The sequence below is a fragment of the Bos indicus genome, chromosome X (assembly GCF_029378745.1).
Source record: "Bos indicus isolate NIAB-ARS_2022 breed Sahiwal x Tharparkar chromosome X, NIAB-ARS_B.indTharparkar_mat_pri_1.0, whole genome shotgun sequence".
Classification (NCBI taxonomy): Eukaryota; Metazoa; Chordata; class Mammalia; order Artiodactyla; family Bovidae; genus Bos; species Bos indicus.
This window is the reverse complement of record NC_091789.1, coordinates 34,249,992-34,269,306: the sequence shown is the minus strand read 5'-3', so window position 1 is coordinate 34,269,306 and position 19,315 is coordinate 34,249,992. Positions and strand designations below refer to the sequence as shown.

Here is a 19,315-nt window from a genome sequence, read left to right as displayed (position 1 = left end):
GCCACTGGCCCAGCACTGACCTCTCACCTCCTGCCCTTGGCTCCTACCGAGCACCCTCCTCTGCCCTTGTCCCTCCACCCTCAGCCTGGACTGCAGTTCTTGGGGGAAGCCCTCCTAGACCCCCCAGGTCTGTGCTCACAGCTCCCCTCCACCCAAGAGTAGATCACGTTGGACTGAAAATGCCCATGAACAGGGTCTGGGCCTGCTTTTATAAACTTCATACAATCCGTACACAGGCCTGGTACCACCCACCCCCTGAAGGATGTCCACCTCCTGACACTGGCCTGGAACTTGTCTGCCTGGTCCCTGCGGCTAAGGCACACCTGACATGCCACTCCATGCCACAGGTGGGGGCATTCAGCTGGTATCAGGCCCGAAGGAAAAGGGGGTTTTGCAAGAGAATGGAGGAGTGATAGTGCTATGGCGCCACCAGGCTACAACAAAGATGCTGAACACCCGTTGGAAGGCAAGCAGCCTCCTCCGAGCCCCAGGCAAGAACACCCCTGTCCTGGCCCAATGTCACTACTGGCTGGGGACGGCTGCTTAATACGTCTCCCAGGCTAGTTTGGCAGAGATCATCTGTAGTGTTTGGCTAACAGCTGTATCTTCAGCCAATCAATGTTGATTGCATGGTTGAGTCAATGTCTTCAATCAAACAGTGATTTCAGAGTCATTAAGACTGGGCCTTCAATTGGGACTCTACTTACACTTTCCATGCGACAGATCCAACCAAGGTGCCATGGAAGTGCCTCACAGACCTACTCTCTTTTCATCAATGCTTTCCAGAATCATCTCAGTAATGGTTTATGCTGGAGGGAATTCTCCCCCAACCTCACACAGTCTCCACCGTTCACCCCTTTGAGAACATGGACTTTTAACTGTTTACCTTGAAATTGACTCATCCGTTGGGCGATACGTGAACTGCGCTGTTCAGGGGTCATTGCCATAAGACCTGATCTCTGCTTCTCTCGCTAAGTAGAAGATGAAAAAGAAGTGTTAGATTCAGGCTACCAATAAATTCTAGCCTTGGTGTCGCTGTGTGGGGACTCAGGACGTGATTTTGGTGTAGCAGAAAGCATGAGTGAACACACCAACACATACTCGCATGCATGCCCCACCCTCCCAAGCAAAACTCCACAGGTATGGATACAAGTAGGATTCGGCACCTGAGTTAAAAAGCAATTGCGACAGCATAGGATGGGGCGGAGATACAGAGCTAAACAGCAAGAGCATGGAGAGAAAAGGTTTAGGCATTCTCGATGTCCTTCTGCTCGGGATGGGGCAGCAGTGAGATGCAGTCACCGAAGGAGGAAATGTGACATTAGGCTGCATTAATAGAAGCAGAGTATGTAGAAGGAGGGAGGTGACAGTCCTACACTCCTCTGCTTTGGCCAGACCATGTCTGCAGTGCTGACAAGAGTTTGGGCAGGCCAGTCTCAGGGAGACCCAAACTGGCTGCACCCAGAGGACACTAAGCAATGGGGCTTGGGCTCCCAAGCAAAGAATGGCTGAACCAACTGGGGATGTCAGGGGTGGGGCAGAGCGGAGCCTTTGGGCTATGTGGTGGTGGGTGCCCGGGCTGTCATGGGGAAAAGGGCCAAGGCTTGTTCTGGGTGGTCCTGGCATGAAGAGCAGTGGTGATCACTTGCTCACATGGATGCATTGCCCAACACCCGGAGTAGTCACTCATTCCCAGCTTCCCTTTGCTTTCCTGATGGGCAGCAGCATGGGTGATGGGAATGGGCTTCTGATTTCCATCTCCAAGCTGGGTGGGCACAGAGAGGAGCCAAGCTTCAGGGCTGCAGTCCCAGCCCCAGGTCTGGGAGCGCCTCGAGAGGCCCCCCACCAGAGAGCCAGCTGAGGGCCTGCAGAAGGCATAACTTGCCCCAAGACCCTCAGCCCTTTGGTGCCAGGCTGTGGCTGGGCCCTGGGTATGACTCGCAGTCCATTGCTCACCCGCTGCCATATCTCTCCCCTTCTCTGCTCCTCTGTGTGCCAACATCCAAGGCAGCTCCATCAGGGAGCACATCTCCCTGAGTTTACTTCAGAACTGCATCCCCCACACCCCTGCAGACGCCAGAAGAAGACTTGACTGGACAACACAGGCTGCCCGGGTGGCCTGCTTCTCTGCTCTTGGATGGCTGGCGTGGGAAGGGGCTGGGGCGGAGGGCCGGTGCTTGGGAGAGTGCCCAGCTCCCAGGTCTGGCGGCAGTTCCCAGCCTCAGTTCCTGCCAAGGCAGAGGACGAACACGAACACGTGGCAGTGGGCGGACTGCATGGCGAGCCATTTCAGCATCCTGCCCTTAGCTTGCTTCCTGTCCAAGCTCTTGCCTCCCTTCCCCTGGGGCGGCCCTCTTCCTGCTAAAGCATGCCTTTGGAGGAGGGCAGGACCCGAGGATCACAGGAGTCATAAGATCGCCAAGGCCATGCCTCTGCGAAGTGGGGGAGATGGGGGGTGGGGGGTGCTGGGCTCTGCCTGAGATGCTTAGGGTGGGCAGGCATTTCTGAAGGCAGCTCTCACCTCTGGTGTGCCCAGTCACCCTCCTACTGTGCCAGGAGATCCGGGCCGAAGATCTATGACCCCAGCTTACTAGTGTGACAGCTGAGGCTCACAGAGGGTCAGTGATGTGATCCAGGCAACACGGCTGGGTAAGTGCAGTGTCTCCTAACTGCAGATCCAGTGCTTCCATCTCTGTAGCCCGCTGCTTCCGGGACTGGCTCCTGGGCCCTCTGTCTACACCAGCTCTAATTCTGTCTATACCAACTCTAACTCCATCCCCACTGGCTGCTCCATTAGATTCACCAAATTACACAGTTGTACAGGGTGGGAGAGGGGCAGGTGGCGGCTACAGAGGGCGACGCAAGAAAAAGCAGGGAATGACGACGATGGGCCCAAGAGTCCAAAGGGAAGGAGATAGAGAGGAAGACACCCCCAGGGCCTGGGAAACCAGAGTGAAGGCGAGGCTGGGGCAGGGGTCAGAGTGGAGGAAGTGGGCAGTGTCTGCCAGATGACAGAAAATGCTTCTTGAAGGGTCAGGTTTACAGGGACAGTGGGATGTTGGCCAGCATTCATCCAAGGAAGCAGAAAAATCTGGAACATCCAGAGTTGAAGGGAAAGTCTGGTCAGGGCCACAGAAACTCCAAGTCCAAACAGAAGGGCTGATGCTGGCCATCCTGGGGTGTTGCTGTCAGGCAGGAACCTCTTCATGCCACTGGGGCATGGGGGGGGCACCGCCAGCCCTCTGCTGCCCGCCTGGCCCCCGTCCCTGGCAGAGCAGCCAGACCGTTCTCTCCAGGCCCCCCTGGAGGCGGCTTCCTTTGTTTTGCAGACAGAGGCCCCCATCCTTTGTTCTCAATCAGTGTGCTCCAAAGATAAGCCCCAAGAAAATAGTTGTTGCCTTTTGACACTGACAATTAGGATCATTGGAAAATAGAGAAAACAGGAAATGACAAATGTTTTCAGTGACCCGGAGGAAGCGATGGCTGAAAGTGGCTGCTTAGTGACGGACACTCTGAAGGAGGGTTACAGAGGAGCTCAGCCAAGCACTCTTTTTCCTAGGACTGCGGGTGGTTGTCATGGCACTCGGGATTGCTGTACAGGTGACACTGAGGGGGCAGTGGCAGGTGGGCCCTCCGGGAGCCTAGGTGTGCTTCCCCATGTTGTCCCTGGAAGGAAGGAAGGAACTTTCCCAACGAACGTGGGCCCAGCTCCTCCTTCCATCCGGCCAAGGGGCCACCCTCAGAGAGGCCTCAGCCAAGATGGTAATCCAGGAAGTCCTGGGACTGCTTTTCTAAGCTTCATGCTAAGGCCAAGGAAGCTCTGGGGCTCACTTGAGGCATAGTACTCCATCCAAGTGTGCTAGGCATAGGTGGAAGAGACAGGCGCAAGGCTGGCACAAACCCCCCACTGCCTCCCAACACAGCAGAACCCAACACTCAGCTACCCAGGAGGCCAGGCTGCCCTGCGGGCCTCAGCCTTCAGCCACTGTGGGTGGGGGTCTCTTGTGAGCCCCCGAGCAAGCACCTGATACACCCTCTCTCCACTGCAGCCCACTCATGGTTTCATGACAGATTCAACCCCTTTGTAAAGCCCACAGACACGTTAACTGGATGGGGGATGGGACAGAGGCAGAGGGTTGGCAAGACCCCCATATGGATGCCCACACTGGTTTCCTGGGCTTCAGGTGGATTCAGCCTGAAATTACTTGGCCCATGATCCCCAGGAGGAGTGTGTTCTGACTGGGAAGGGCTTCAAAACGAATAGCTCTGACAGATGAGGGATGGAGGGAAGGGAGAGAAAGGGAGAGGGAGGGAGGGAAGGGACAAAGTGGGGGGTGGTGAAGGAGGGGTGGAAGAGGAGAAAAAAGGGCTGTGTGCAGGGGTTTCTTTTTCCAGCACTGGGGCACTCCTGCCTCCTCCCCAGCAGATGTGCCCCTGAGTGCCACGCACAGAGCAGCCTGCAGGTAGCAGAAAACACGCAGCTCTGTGTTAGAGGCTCAAAGGTTAAGGAGCTCCAGCGTGTGGGCTGCTTTGTTCAATACTCCACTACGAAAAGTACCTTCTTTGGTAGCTTTTGGAAGCCTAATTTGGAAACGGCTCACTGACTCTTCTGACTTTTCCTTTGGAATGACAGGAAGACAGCATTCTGCATGGAGATCTGAGTTCTAGGGGCTCCCACAACGGCCCTGGAGGGGGACTTCTCAGACCTGTGGGCCATGAAGATGCTTCCACTCAAAGCCCTGTTTGAAGGGCATGGATGCTCTCAGGCTGACACTGTCCTCAGGCATCCTTCAGACACAACACGGGCTGCCCACAGTGAATGCAGGCCCGCTTCACCATGTCCTAACTTTCCCTCCTAACTCTTGGAGCCTGTGACTCAGTTTCTCTGGAGTGCCTCCAGATGGGAGTGCTGAGGGAACCCCAGAAGCCAAGGCCAAGGCAGGCCATACCTGCTGTTTCTGAAGGCCTCAGCTCCGTGCCCTTCCCTGCCCAGTGGGGGGGATGGGGAGGGCAGCCTCACAGACTCTGGGGTCCCCAAAGCAAACTGCTGGATCCTGGGTGGGTAAAGAGGGTTTACCTGGCAGCCCAGTGAGGCCCCGTGCCAGTCAAACACGTCTTGTGGGTCTACCATGGGACCTAGTGGGTTTACCATGGGTGGGGCTCTGTCCCAGCCCTGGGGTGGTAATGTGTGTGTCTACTCTCAGGAAGCTCACCATGGAGGGAGAAACCGACAAATAAATCAATCAAAGGAAATCACAACCTCACAACCAAGTGAAGGGATGGGGAGGGGAGGCATGGCAGAAACCCGGGCTCAGGGCTTGGGGCCAGGGGGTCCATGGGAACATGCGGGTGCTAAGACAGGAGAAAGCTGAGGGTCTTTCTTTGCCCCTGGGGACCCCTGGAGCATGAGTCAGGGACCTCCCCTCAGTGATGACACTATCCTTGGGTTGGATCCAATCTGAAGCTGCCATTGGTAACTTCACAAAAATCACTGCTGTTGAAAATGACCGCCAGAGAGCTGGAGGTCGCCTTTTCTCCTCTCCACTTTCTGCTTTGCAGTTGACTTCTGACTCCAGGCACCTCTCCCGGAAGGGCCAGACTTCCATGCTGTGAGTGATCTGGCGGCAGAGGAAACAAATGTCTTTGCAGCTCGCCTCTCTTCTCCCCCAGAGGTGGGGGCCTGCGTCCTCCGTCTCACAGAAAGTCTGGCCTTCCTGAGTCTGGGCTGAGCTGTAGGTCCTGTCCCTCCAAGCCTTTCCCCCCACCCGGCCCCAAGGCAGGCCCAACTTCCATAGCTCAATAGTGAGGATCTGAGGGCCAAGATTCTGCCTCACCCTCCACTGCTTTGAAGAGAGATAACATGCTGGGGAAAGGAGTTCTCAACATCAGCTCACTCGGATCTGTCATTCTTTGCCTTCTGGGGACATGGAACACCAGGGTGGAACTCAGACACATCCTGAGTGGACGATGTCCCCATTTTTTTTTTTTTTTTGCTAGTTCTCTTTCTTTGGCAGTCTTGTGCTGGACAAGCTGAAGAGCACTGTGACTCTGACAGCACATAAGAGAAGGGTGAAAAAAAATAGAGACAGAGAAATCGATAGCCCTTGAATGGAAAGCACTGCTTGTTCCTGCGGGCCAAGGCCTGTGGGATGGGAGAACAAGGCCACGCAGATAGAAGCAGCATTTCCATTAGCAGCCAGAATCCCAGAGGTCATTTCAGCTGGATGAGCATCCTCTGATCACTCTTTCTCAGCAAACGCTCCTTTCTCTACTTTGCTTTGCAGAGAGGGCTGACGTCCTGCACAAACTGATACGTCATGCACCAGAACAACAAGTTCATGAGCCAAACAAAAGTCTCTGCAATGTCTGCTTGTACACCATCTTGCTGTCATGACCACTAAGGCAACTCCTTAGGATGAGTCAAGCCATTTCTTCCAGAATCTGGAGGACGATGCAAACTCACAGCCCTCTTGGCCAGGCCTGGCTTGGCTTTCTTCTGCCTGCCCTCCTCGAGTGGGGCCATCTGACTTCCCACTTCGTGAGGTGCACACGAATCCCAGGTAGGGTCAAAGAACACCTCGGGTTGTGAAGCCCACAGCAGATGGCTGGAGGAGAGGCAGCTCCCGAGTGCGTGCCAGCTATGGAGTAGGGGGGAAGATTTGTAGTTCCAAAGGCATAGGCCCTATCTACCTCCAGTTCACAGTCTGGTCACAGGGACAGACAGGCAGGGAAGGAACTGGGGTGTTGGATGGCCAACAGCAGGGAGGGAATAACTGTCCCCAGGGTGATGCCCACTTAGTTTCCCTCTTCTGGCTTGGGTGGTCTCTTTGCCAAAGACTGACTGGGATGCAGCAGAGAAAGCTCTGGACATCTCTCCTAGGTGCACAGAGCTTTACGGGCTGGGCTGTCACCTCCTCTGTTCCTCCAACAACACTGTGCAGCAGGTGGGCAGGCTGAGCAGGGGACTGCGTCCAGCTGACAGATGAGGAAAGCGAGGCTGGGGGGAGTGACTTACCAACAGTGTCGCAGCTAGGCAGTAGTGGAGCGGGCACCTGCCTCCAGGCCTTCGGATCCCAGCCGCCCCAGGGCGCTGCCTCTGAGGTGCTGTACGAGGAGGTGACTTGGGCCAGCTCATGAGCAAAGGAGCTGCTGGGCAGGAAGGACTCACTCCCCAGGGCCTGGCAGGACGGGGGCTGTCGCCCGAGGCTGACCTGGGGGGGCCTGGCTTCCCCAAGCTTGCAGGCTTTGTCTACATGAGTCTACAACAACCATTGAAGAGTCTGTCAGTGGCGTGGCCACGACTTGCCTCTGAGTACTCCTGTCACTGCCCTGACCGCCTAGACGTGGGTCATCTGGGGCTTTGATTAGACACACCAACTAGCCTGGGCCAACCAAACCCAGCAGCTCTGCGTTCTTAATTGTCTTGGGTCACAGACTCCTCTGAGAAGTCTCTTAAAAGCTATAGTCTCTCTCCACAGAAAAAGCATTTATGCTGGTGTCTCTCCCTTCCCAGCCCACCAACATTTTACATATAATTTCAGGGGTTTTCTGGACCACTTACTACCCATCCATGGGTCTCAGTTAAGGAGACTCTGCCTCCATCAGTCACTGTCTGGTTGGAAATGGGCATCAGGCTAGGTCAGATAACTGGTTCGTCAACAATGCCCAATCCCAATCCGTCCCCATGCTCTCCCCCCCAACAGAGCACACCATTCTACACTGGTCTGTAGGTACATGTGTGTACATGTGCTGAGTAATGTGCACACCCAGGCAGTCAGGCAGGAATCTCCCAACAGCCCTGAGCTGCAGCCCTCAGGCACTTCACCCTGCCAGGGCCCCGAGGATTAGTGACTTTCGTGTGGGTGGCACCTCATAATGTTTTAGAAGACAGGGATTTCATCTGAATTGAACATCTGACCCCATTCTTTCAGCCAAAGGCAATTAAAACCCTCACACTTGATATCCATGTTAGAGGAAGCCTCAAGACTCCACGGAGGTGCTGAGGGAACCCTGACCTCCTGTTGAACACCTGACCACGGGGTGCCCAAGATGAGCAGGGAGAGCCCGCCCTGAGGAGAAGCTCTTTGTATGTAAAGCAGCCTCTTCATTCGCATGCTTTTCATACCTGAGCTTCAAGTGATCACCCATGTGTTATCAAACATCCCAGTAGACAGGGAAATATTTATCTCCTGATCCTCAGCTAAAGAGATGGAGTCAATTCAGTAAACATGACTAAGCGCCTACAGTGGACAATTCTCTGGATGGATGACAAGACACTAGATATTTGGGTGCCTCATTGAATTAATGGTAAAAACTGCTACCACTGAACTGATCAAGCATTTGCTATGTACAGGCACTAAGCCAAGTGCTTTTGATCCTTAGTCTCACTCAACCCTTGAAACAGCTGTATGTGAGGCAGGAACGATTACTGTCCTTATTTTACAATGAGGACACAGAGGCCCAGAGAGGTTAACAAAGTTGCCCAAAGTCACACAGCTAGTAAGTAGCAGAGAAGGATGCAAATGCAGGTTTGCCTGGTTCTCAAGTCTACATGGAGTCTGGCATGGTGAGTGTATGTGTGCATGCGATTAGCTTGTCATATGGAAAACAAGTCTGAAATGTAGGCAACTGTTCAAATGTGTCATTAAGAGAAGTACAGGCCAGGTTTTACAAGGGGGCCTCGGGGTAAAATGTTAAGAACAAATTTGGCTCAGATGGTAAAGAATCCACCTGCAATGTGGGAGACCTGGGTTTGATCCCTGGGTTGGGAAGATCTCCTGGAGGAGGGCATGGCAACTCACTCCAATATTCTTGCCTGGAGAATCCCGATGGCAGAGGAGACTGGTGGGCTACAGTCCACAGGGTCACAAAGAGTCAGAAATGACTGAGTGACTAAGCACACACACAAAGATGGGATTGAGAGTTTTAGAGATGACATTCCTCTCCCCAAAGAAATACAAAAGTAAAAAACCACATGGAATATGCTTAGCAACTGAACTCAGTACATGTGGGAGAGAAAATGCCTTTGCCATCCTGGTGATATACCCACAACAGAGGGCCCGGCACCCCTCCACTCAGGTGGGTGCATCAGTGCAGAGCCAATCTCACTGACCACCTGCAGCTTTGCTAAGTCAAGCTCCAATTTGTCCTTGAACCAAGGTCATCTGGGACATGAGCAGAAACATCACTCTCTACAATGGGCTATTCTTTATGCCTGCATACTGAGCACCTTGGTAATTTAAAACAATGTTTTATAGCCATGGAGGGGTTTTTGCAATCCTGATATACAACTATTCCTAGAGGTCTCATTCCTTGCCCACCAGATGACGACACAGTCGGAAAGCAATGAGCGGGGCTTATTTGTAGGGAACTGAAGCATTGTAAGCTTTTGCTCAGGAGTCCCTGGTAGCTTCATGTGACTGGTAGGATATTAGTGACAGGTCAAGAAGCAAGGCCCCTCATCAGCAGGAACATATGCTCCCAGTGCCTTGGTAGTTCATCAGGCAGAAAAAAACCTGCCGATGGCACATGGAAATTATGATCAGCAGAAGATGCCCCAGCAGTGTGGGAAGTTCTGTTTCAACAGCAGTTTGGAACAGGCCAGCAGCCACCCATTCATATGGAGCAGAATGGGAGCAGACACTTGGCAGACCAATGGGATCCTTGGTTAAAAAAAGAAAGATATAAACTAGAGATTCAGTCGAGACTCTGATTGACAAGGAGCTTTGTAGCTGATGTTCATGCATCTTCTCTGTTTTATTTACTTTGGCAAAGAAACCTCTGTCCCACACCCTGTTAGCAGGAGGCCCAGGTTCCAAAGAAAAGGTGGTAGGGATGTTTCAACTCCTAGAGATTTCCACACATAAGGTAAACCCATCTGTCTCTTAGGAATCACTGAAAATCTCAGAAAGCAGGTCAGTCCATAACTGGTAGACAATGATTACTACCTCTTGGATTGGCTGGTTCCATGTGATTCCAAATTTCAGAGAATCAGACCCTGGGATGAATAGTGTCTGATGCTGGTGCCCAACTTCACAGAGCTCACACTCACTAGGCCTCCCATGCTACAGAACATGCTAGAGAACCTGCTGGAAAAAGGTTGTCTCTGGGCCTCTCCAATAGCTTGCAGATACTTACAGCCCCAAGCACATCCTGTAAGCTCTGTTATTAGGGTTATTTGTCCCTGGGCCTCCCTTCTTCTTGGCAGCCAGGTCTCCCGCCCCACTGTGTCCTGTACTCTAACCTCCAGTCATACCATCTCCTTGGAGCTCCCCAGACAGGCTGCCACGTGCGTTCAGCCCTCTGTGCTCATGGTCCTTAGGGGTCCTGCATGTCTTTGGAGATCCACCCTGAGAATTCTGTCTCTCCTTTGGAGAAGAAAATGGCAACCCACTCGTCCAAGCTTGCCTGGAGAATCCCCATGGACAAGGAGCCTGGTGGGCTACAGTTCATGGGTTGCATAAAGTCAGACAGGACTGAGCAACTAACACTTTTTGGTCCAGCGCCTATGGCTGAACACCTCTGACTGACTGAACATCCTTGTTGTGCCAAGTCTTAATGAAAATTAAATCCCTCTGGTGCCCAGAAAGTGCCTGACATAGGCAAAATGTTCAACAAATATTTGGAAAATCCAACCAACTTGACTCTGTTATGAGTTTGGCATGATGTCCCTGGCACTTGGGAAATGATAACCTAGTGAAGGCTGTGCTAGCTTCTTTTTGGGATGATCATTAATGATAAACTGAGCCTTGACTCTCATTTTAAGCACATCGACTCATCCCTTTTCAATGCTGTTGGGTTAATAAAACCCATCAGCAGAACAGAAAACATAATCACACACTGTGGAAATAACATCTGTTAACATATTTATTGGACTAACTGTGCATGTACACATGTATTTGAGGCTGTCCTCAGTTTACAAGACAAGGAAGTGGAGATAGGTTTACCCAGGACACACAATGACAAGGTGGGTACAGACCTGGGTCTGATTTACAGAGTGACTAAAACCCAAGCATCTGCTGGGTTTGGGAGAACAGGGCTCCTTCTCTGCACGTGGAGAGAAGCAGCTGGGTGTCCTTCATCCACACTGAAGTAACTCCATGTTGTTGGCTATTCTGTGACCTCACCATAGTGCAAATAGGCCCTGGTGTGAGGAGCTCAGATTATGACTTTCCCCCACAGATACTCAGGATGCTCTGCAAGAAGCAGGTGACTGCTCTGGATTTATCAATTACTGACTGGGTTAGATCTTGGCCCAGTCTTTGCCATGGAGGTCTGAAGGAGGTGCATGTGCATTCGCAAGGTTATAGTTGTTCACTATAATTCCAGTGGCTTCTAGGAGCTTGTAGATTTCTAGACTTACTCATTCTGAAAGTTTAGGCAACAAATCCTGAACTCAATTTCTTCACTGACCATGTAACAGAGGTGAACAGAGACAGCTCCGGAGGTACTGGAGACTTTGTGCATGTGCTAGAGGCTCTCAGAGGTCAAGATGCCAGATAAGTCAACAGTGAGATGAATATGCTAAGGTACTAAATGCCATCCAGACAGCCCAAAGAGGGCAAGGCAGACCTGTGGAAGAAGCTGGATCTTTGAGCAAACTGGTGACTGTCCCTACATGTCAAAGAGAAGTGACAGAAGACAACTTTGTAAATATGAAGCAGTGTTTTGGGAAACCAGGAAAAGGTAACGTGAGTCAGACTTCTTGGCCTCTTACTTGCCATTACACTCTTGGCCAAATGCAAATGGGATTTCACTGTATTACAAGCATGCATCTATTGATAACACTACAAGAAGTTTTACAACTCTAGCCTGAGATTCTGTAAGGAATAGAATCCCAGAAGTTCAACAAGCAGCATGTCCCACAGAATGTTGAGATGGGACTCAGCCTTCCAGAAGGAAGAGAATGTGCTCTTCAATATGGTAGCCCCTGGCCACATGTACAAAAGCACTTCAAGTGTGTCAGGTGCAAACGAAGAACTGAATTCTTAATTGAATGTACCTTTAAATAATCAAAATTTAAAGAGCCACATATGAATGCTGACAACAGTATGGAGAGTATAGCCCTTTGGCCTACTGGCTAAGAGTGCAGGCTCTGGAGAAAGAGGATCTGGCCTGGGCTTGACTCATGGATTGAACACTTCTTAGCTATGTAATTGTGGGGAGGCTGCTTAACCTTTCTGTGCCTTTATATTCTCATCTGTAAAGGGGAAGTCATAGACATGCATCATTCAAAGAGTGGTGGGGGTTACGAGACTTCATGGAGTTAACACACATGCAGTGTCTGCATGTTATATTCTCTGAATGTTAGTTAGTGATGATCTTAATTAACAATAACACTTCCACCATGTATCAAGCACTTTTACAATATTCCAGGCACTGTCCTGTGAGTTTTACATGGGCTAGCCTGGATTTGTGGGAGGAGGTGAACTCCAGGTCCTTCTATTCCACCATCTTGATCCACTCCTCCTAGAACCAAACATGCTCTAGGCGTGGTCTGATCAATAGCTCAGCAGAGCTGTTACTTTTCCTATCTTTTGGTAAAACAGACTAACAACAGTAATAAATTACAATGATGATAATATTAGAAAGATTTGTTGAGCACTGAATCTAAGGAACTGGGTTCAGCCCTTTCTTGGAGTCATTTCAATTAATTCTTAGAACAATCTGAAGAGGGAGGCACTGTTATGATCCCATGGTAAAGATGAGGAAACTGAGGCACAAAGAGGTTAAGCAACTAGCTTAATTGAGGTCACTCGTTAGTAAGTGCCATGGCCTGGCCTAGAACCCAGACCTGTCAAACTACAGAGGCTATACCCTGAGTTTTGCTTGCTCAAATTGCCCAACTGGAACTTTTCTTAATTCAATATACAAGCAAGACCTGCAGGAAGAAGATTCTGGAGGGCTGCTATGGTTCCATAGCTGTGCAAGGGCCACTGGGTAGGCTGTTGTGCCACCTGGGTGTTCTTTTCTTTTTATAACAACTGTACCAAGAAATGAGAACTCCAGGTTGACAGATTTCTGTTTGGATACATGTGGTGCAGGGAGTGTGAAGTTCACTTGAGAGATTCTGCAAAAAACTCTAGGGTAGCACCTATCCTATCTATTTGCTGGATCTAGGATTGGCTAAAATGGACGGGGTTCAAAATCAAGTTCCCTTCCTTAGTCAATCAAGTATTCAGAAATTAACCAGTTAAGTTCAACTGGTAAACTGCTATTTTGCCTGTGTGTTACTCGCTCAGTTGTGTCCAACTCTTTGTGATCCCATGGACTGTAGCCTGCCAGACTCCTCTCTCCATGGAATTTTCCAGGCAAGAATAGTGGAGTGGGTTGCCACAACCTTTTCCAAGGGATCTTACTGACTTGGGATTGGACCCAGGTCTCCCGCATTCCAGGCAGGTTCTTGACCATTTAAGGCCTCCCTGATAGCTTAGTTGGTAAAGAATTTGCCTGCAATGCAGGAGACCCCAGTTCTATTCCTGGGTTGGGAAGATCCCCTGGAGAAAGGATAGACAACCTACTCCAGTATTCTTGGGCTTCCCTGGTGGCTCAGCTGGTAAATAATCCACCTGTAGGAGACCTGGGTTGGGAAGATCCCCTGGAGAAGGGAAAGGCTACCCACTCCAGTATTCTGGCCTGGAGAATTCCATGAACTGTATAGTCCATGGGGTCGCAAAGAGTTGGACACAACTGAGTGACTTTCACTTTCTTTACCATTTGAGCTACGCAGGAAGCCCACTATTTTGCCTAAGAAAGAGAAATAACTCAAGAAGAGGAAAAGGTAAAGTCAATAATGTTTAAATCAATCAAGGAATGAAGGAATAAGCATCTCTACACCTTCCCTAAGATGGGGAAACAGTGGAAACTATCAGACTTAATTTTTTTGGGCTCCAAAATCACTGCAGATGGTGATTGCAGCCATGAAATTAAAAGACGCTTACTCCTTGGAAGGAAAGTTATGACTAACCTAGATAGCATATTCAAAAGCAGAGACATTACTTTGCCAACAAAGGTCCGTCTAGTCAAGGCTATGGTTTTTCCTGTGGTCATGTATGGATGTGAGAGTCGGACTGTGAAGAAGGCTGAGTGCCGAAGAATTGATGCTTTTAAACTGTGGTGTTGGAGAAGACTCTTGAGAGTCCCTTGGACTGCAAGGAGATCCAACCTGTCCATTCTGAAGGAGATCAGCCCTGGGATTTCTTTGGAGGGAATGATGCTGAAGCTGAAACTCCAGTACTTTGGCCACCTCATGGGAAGAGTTGACTCATTGGAAAAGACTCTGATGCTGGGAGGGATTGGGGGCAGGAGGAGAAGGGGACGCCAGAGGATGAGATGGCTGGATGGCATCAGTGACTCGATGGACTTGAGTCTGAGTGAACTCCGGGAGTTTGTGATGGATAGGGAGGCCTGGCGTGCTGCGATTCATGGGGTCGCAAAGAGTCAGACACGACTGAGCAACTGAACTGAACACTTCCCCTAATACACACAACATTAATTTCAATGAATAAGCCTGTGACCTATTAACTCCCTGGGGTAGAGAATGGGTACTCCTCTCTGTCTCCCACAGTGCCAGACACAGAGCAGGTCTACAATACACTCTGAAATTTAGGCTCACTGTTTTCTATGGGGCAGTTCTAAGAGATGACCAGAGCCATGCCCGGCAGCAGTAACAATGGGTAATGGAGGAGGAAGACTGTGTGTTTGTTTGGTCAGGTTATGTGGGCCAATGGAAGTCACACTAGGAGCAAAGTGAGGTCAACAGCACTGCTATGAGAAACATCAGGGACTGGGTCAAAGGGTACCAAAACTCTCCAGAGGGCAGAGCCTCTGCAAGCCAGGCTCTGACAGCTTCTGGAAGGTTCCTATTGTCTCATGATGATGAGGGTGATGATAACAGCTACCACATATGAACAAAGGCAATGCACCAGGCACTGAGTGAAACTCTGTACAGTTTTTCTCTCACTTAATCCCCATGGCAACCCTGGACGATGGGTACCATTATTACGTTCATTTTCTAGTTGAGGAAAAGAAGGTTTAGAGAGCAGAGTAACTTGCTCAAAGTCCGAGTCAGAGCTGAAAGCTGAATCTGGGTCTGACCTGCTCCAAAATAAGAACTCTTAATTACAAATACTAAAGAATGCAATGTCCAAAGCATAACCCTTCTGCTTATGCACACCAAATCCTCCCCCCTGCCCTCCTTGGCTGCAGTATCTCCTCATTGGCTACAGTAAGGTGTGTTGCCAGGCCATGGGGTTCCAAAGAAGCCCTCCAACTAACCACCATATTCAGGCAACTGAGGAAGGGAGAGGCAGGATATCCTCTGGAGCCTTCCGGATTGAGACAGCAGATCTAATGCATGCATCTAAATTCACTCCCTTGCGAAGCCCCACTAAAAGTGCCATGAGAATTTGGTTTGGTGTGGTTTTTAAAGATACAACCTGGCAAGAACAAGGTGAATGCTTCAGGAGACATAGCAGCAGCAGCCTTTCCCAAGCTCTGAAGTAGCTAGACCAGGGTTAACTGACACCACAGACCCAGGGAAGCTGAATCACAGGCTGGCAGAGGGAAAGTGAAAAAGCAGCTTGGTCTAAATGGCAGGATGTTCAGCAGGCTCGGGAACAGGAGCCCCAGGTGGTCTCCAGCACTGGTGGGTGAAGTGGACACGTATGGCCAACACAATGGGGTAGATGCCTGGATGACTGCCCTGCCTCCACATCCCTGGGTATCTGCCTCTCCTCCACACTGGTGGAGGTTTGACTTGAATTGCTGAATTCCCTGCTCTGCCTTCCATATCCTGCTACTTGGATTAGCTGAAGACTCTCACTTCACCCCACAGAGGCATTATGTTGACCTCCACCTGGAAACTACAGTGCCTGGAGGTAGGCTGTGGCAAGCACAGCAAAGCAAGACAGCACCCCAACCCCTCGGGCTGTATTTCTTCTGCCTATCAGGGGTCCTGATGGCGGTGGGCTCTACCAACACTCAGATCCATTGTGCTATCAGTCACTGACTCCCCTAAGAGGGAAGCCTCTGTTGAATAGTGACACTAGGACCCTTTGTTGCCTATGCACCCAGACTGTGCTTGCCACTTGGTTCTTCAAAAAAACCTGATTGCTTGTTGAAGAATTCAGTAATACATAGTGAAACAAATAGAAAAGCAAGAGAACATTGGAAGCATGATAGTGAAGGGGCACACATGGGGTCTACTAGGGGGTTGACAAGGTTCCATTCCTCAGCCTAACCAGTGGTGACACAAGTTTTCACTTTGTTGTTGTTCTTCAGTCACTAAGTAGTGTCAGATTCATGGCAACCCCGTGGACTGCAGCATGCCAGGCTTCCCTGTCCTTCACTATCTCCCAGAGCTAGCTCAAATTCATGTTTATTGAGTTGGTGATGCGATCTAACCATCTCATCCTTTGTCGTCCCCTTCTCCTCCTGCCCTCAATCTTTCCCAGCATCAGGGCCTCTTCCAGTGAGTTGGCTCTTAGCATCAGGTGGCCAAAGGATTGGAGCTTCAGCCTTCAGCATCAGTCTTTCCAATGAATACTCAGGGTTGATTTCCTTTAGGAATGACTGGTTTGATATCCTTACTGTCCAAGGGACTCTCAAGAGTCTTCTCCAGTGCCACTGTTTGAAAGCATCAATTCTTTGGCACTCAGATTTCTTTGTGGTCCAACTCTCACATATGTACATAACTTCTGGAAAAACCTAGCTTTGACCACACTTTTTCTTTCAACTGTTCATCTAGGCCTTGCACACTTTTCTGTATCTATGCCATATTTCACAATAAAAGGAAAAAGTTACATATGCAGCTTGATGCCAGTCATGTGAAATATATATATTTTGGCATAGAAAAAAAAAATAATGAGCTACTGTATTCTAGCATGCTAGCAATGGTCATCCCTGGCTTATTTATAACTTTTATGTTTATGGTGTGTGTGTTAGTCGCTTAGTTGTGTCCAACTCTTTGCAACCCCATAGACTGTAGCCCACCAGGCTCCTCTGTCCATGGGATTCTCCTGGCAAGAATACTGGAGTAGGTTGATATTTCCTTCTCCAGGGGATCTTCCTGACTCAGGGATTGAACCCTGGTCTCCTGCATTGCAGGCAGATTCTTTACTGTCTGAGTTATAGGGAAGTCCCTTTATATTTATATATTTTGCTATCTCATAGGGTTTGTGTTGTTGCTGCACGTTTCTGCATTTTCCAAGTTTACTACAAAGAGAATATATTATTCTTGTAATCAAAAGATCTTAAAACATATTGAAAAAAGACAAAGTTCCCATCAAAGATTTGTATGTATCATATAGATTTTAAAACAAACAACAAAAAACCCCTAGGACTCATGTAAGTAAAAAATATGGTGTTATGTCAAGGAAACAACTCAAGTTCATGTAAAGGTATCATCATTTAGAGGTTAAAAAAGTTGCTTTGGAATTTAGGTCTTTTTTTTTTCTGCTGTCAAACCCAGCTCCTTCCAGAGATGTTCCAGTCGCTGTTGAAGAGGACAGGGTCAATACTATAAGGACCCAGTTCAGCACACTTCGAGGGTAGCCTGGTGAATTCTTGCCAGGAATGCCAACCATCCCAGGGTTCATGATTTGGTCTCTGCCTTCTTTCCCCCAAGATTTTGACCATATAGATACACAAGTAGGTATTCCAATGACAAGTCAGCCTTCCTGCTGTCCCTATCACACAGCAACCTATCAGGTTTTCTTCTTTCCTACTGGCCTGGGAGGGGGCATCCTTCTCTGCTTTCCTTTAACTGAAGGCCTTACCTTCTATTTTCTTCTGACCTATTCTGTCTCCTTGCAGCTACCTCTGGGAATCAAAAAGGTAAGCACAAGCATAATCTACTACTATGCCTGGACAGACAGATATCCTTTTTAGGGGGCTGCCCTGGGTCTTCACTTCTGTGTGGGCTCTTCAGTTATGACTCGAGGGCTTAGTTGCCTGGAGGCATGTGGGATCCTAGTTCCCTGACCAGGGATGGAATCTGCATCTCCTGTATCCCAAGGTGGATTCTTAACCACTGGACCACCAGGGAAGTCCCCAGATATCCTTTTTGATGTGTGCTCATAGAAGGAGAATGGATTCATTGGTGACATCAAATATAAGCACAGTCTTTAAAGTCAACATCTGCAGGGTGTATTTCTAGTCAAGTTTGTATACTTCATCTATAATAAATGATCTGCCTTCTCTAAATAAAGAAATTGTGGGTTTGGTTTAATTTCATTATAAATTTATATTCAATAATAGAGAATTAGAACATTGGGGATAAAGAATATACAAAGTTTGCATTTCATTCCCTGATTTGGAGCCACCTGCTTGCTTCACAATACAGAGTTCATGAGCACAGAGTCTGAGCTAGGAGTCAAGAGACTAAGGTATTCCTCGGGGCCAGACATCCCAAGGTCTCACTAGATTTACATACCACAGCAGAGGGAAAATGTGGGGCTTCACTCAGACTGGCTCTTTAGGCCCTGCTGGGTGGGGTGTGCTGTGAGCTGCAGGGGCTTCCACTGCCTTCCCCCAAATGCTTATCTCCAAACTCTGGGCATGGGAAAATGGGGAGGTGGGCTGCTGTCTGGAGACAGGAGGCCCAGGGTGCCTGGGAAGGAGATACCTAGTTCCAAGGTACCAGGTTTCCCAGAGTGCAGGTAGGAGGAGTGTGAAAGCTTTGGCTGCAGTTGCCAGGGACGCTGAGGCCTCTCTATCAGTGTGTTTGTTTCATGTCAGAATGAGAAGGGACTGTGGGACTCATCTACACCAGAGGTTCTCAAAGTGGGGGTGCTTGGGCCAGCAGCAGCAGCAGCAGCAGCCTCTGGCAACCTGATAGAAATGTATACCTCTGGGTCCCACTCAGACCTAACAAATCAGAGCCCAGGACTTTGTACTATCACAAACCCTTCAGGACACTCAAGAAAGAACTACTGCTTCAATCCAACCCTCTCAGCATACAGAAGAGGAGACTGAGGGCCAGAGAAACAAGGATCCCTTGAGCCGAGGTCCAGCCTTGCTAGCTCTATCCAGCGTGATGTGACGTGGATGCTGGGCCAGTGACTCCCATGTGCTGCTTTCCAACTCCCCCTTTTCACACGGGAACTGTTTTTTTTACCCCTTTACTATACCTCTGCTTTTTCTTTGCCAAAGTGAGTGTTATGGCCAGGGTTCCCGGGAACACAAGAAGCTACACTCTGACCAAACTGAATCCCTTTGGGGAGGAAGAACATAGATTTTCAGGAGGACAGAGCATTTCAGGAGGCACATGCAAGGGAAGGAGGGAGGGTATAAATATAGTGACTTGGCCAGCACC

At 49.7% G+C, this 19,315-nt stretch overlaps 1 protein-coding gene across 10 annotated transcripts in view; it reads right to left on the bottom strand.

Moving 5' to 3' along the window:
- Positions 1-19,315, bottom strand: part of MAMLD1 (mastermind like domain containing 1) — a 119,426-nt gene that overhangs the window by 2,545 nt on the left and 97,566 nt on the right. For 7 of the 10 annotated variants that reach the window (XM_070784624.1, XM_070784620.1, XM_070784621.1 and 4 more), the window contains one exon: positions 887-971. In XM_070784624.1, the coding sequence (XP_070640725.1) occupies positions 887-971 (85 nt within the window). Of the gene's footprint in view, positions 1-886; positions 972-7,015; positions 7,260-19,315 lie in introns of all 10 variants that reach the window. The other 3 variants (XM_070784626.1, XM_019956282.2, XM_070784627.1) reach the window with 1 other exon arrangement.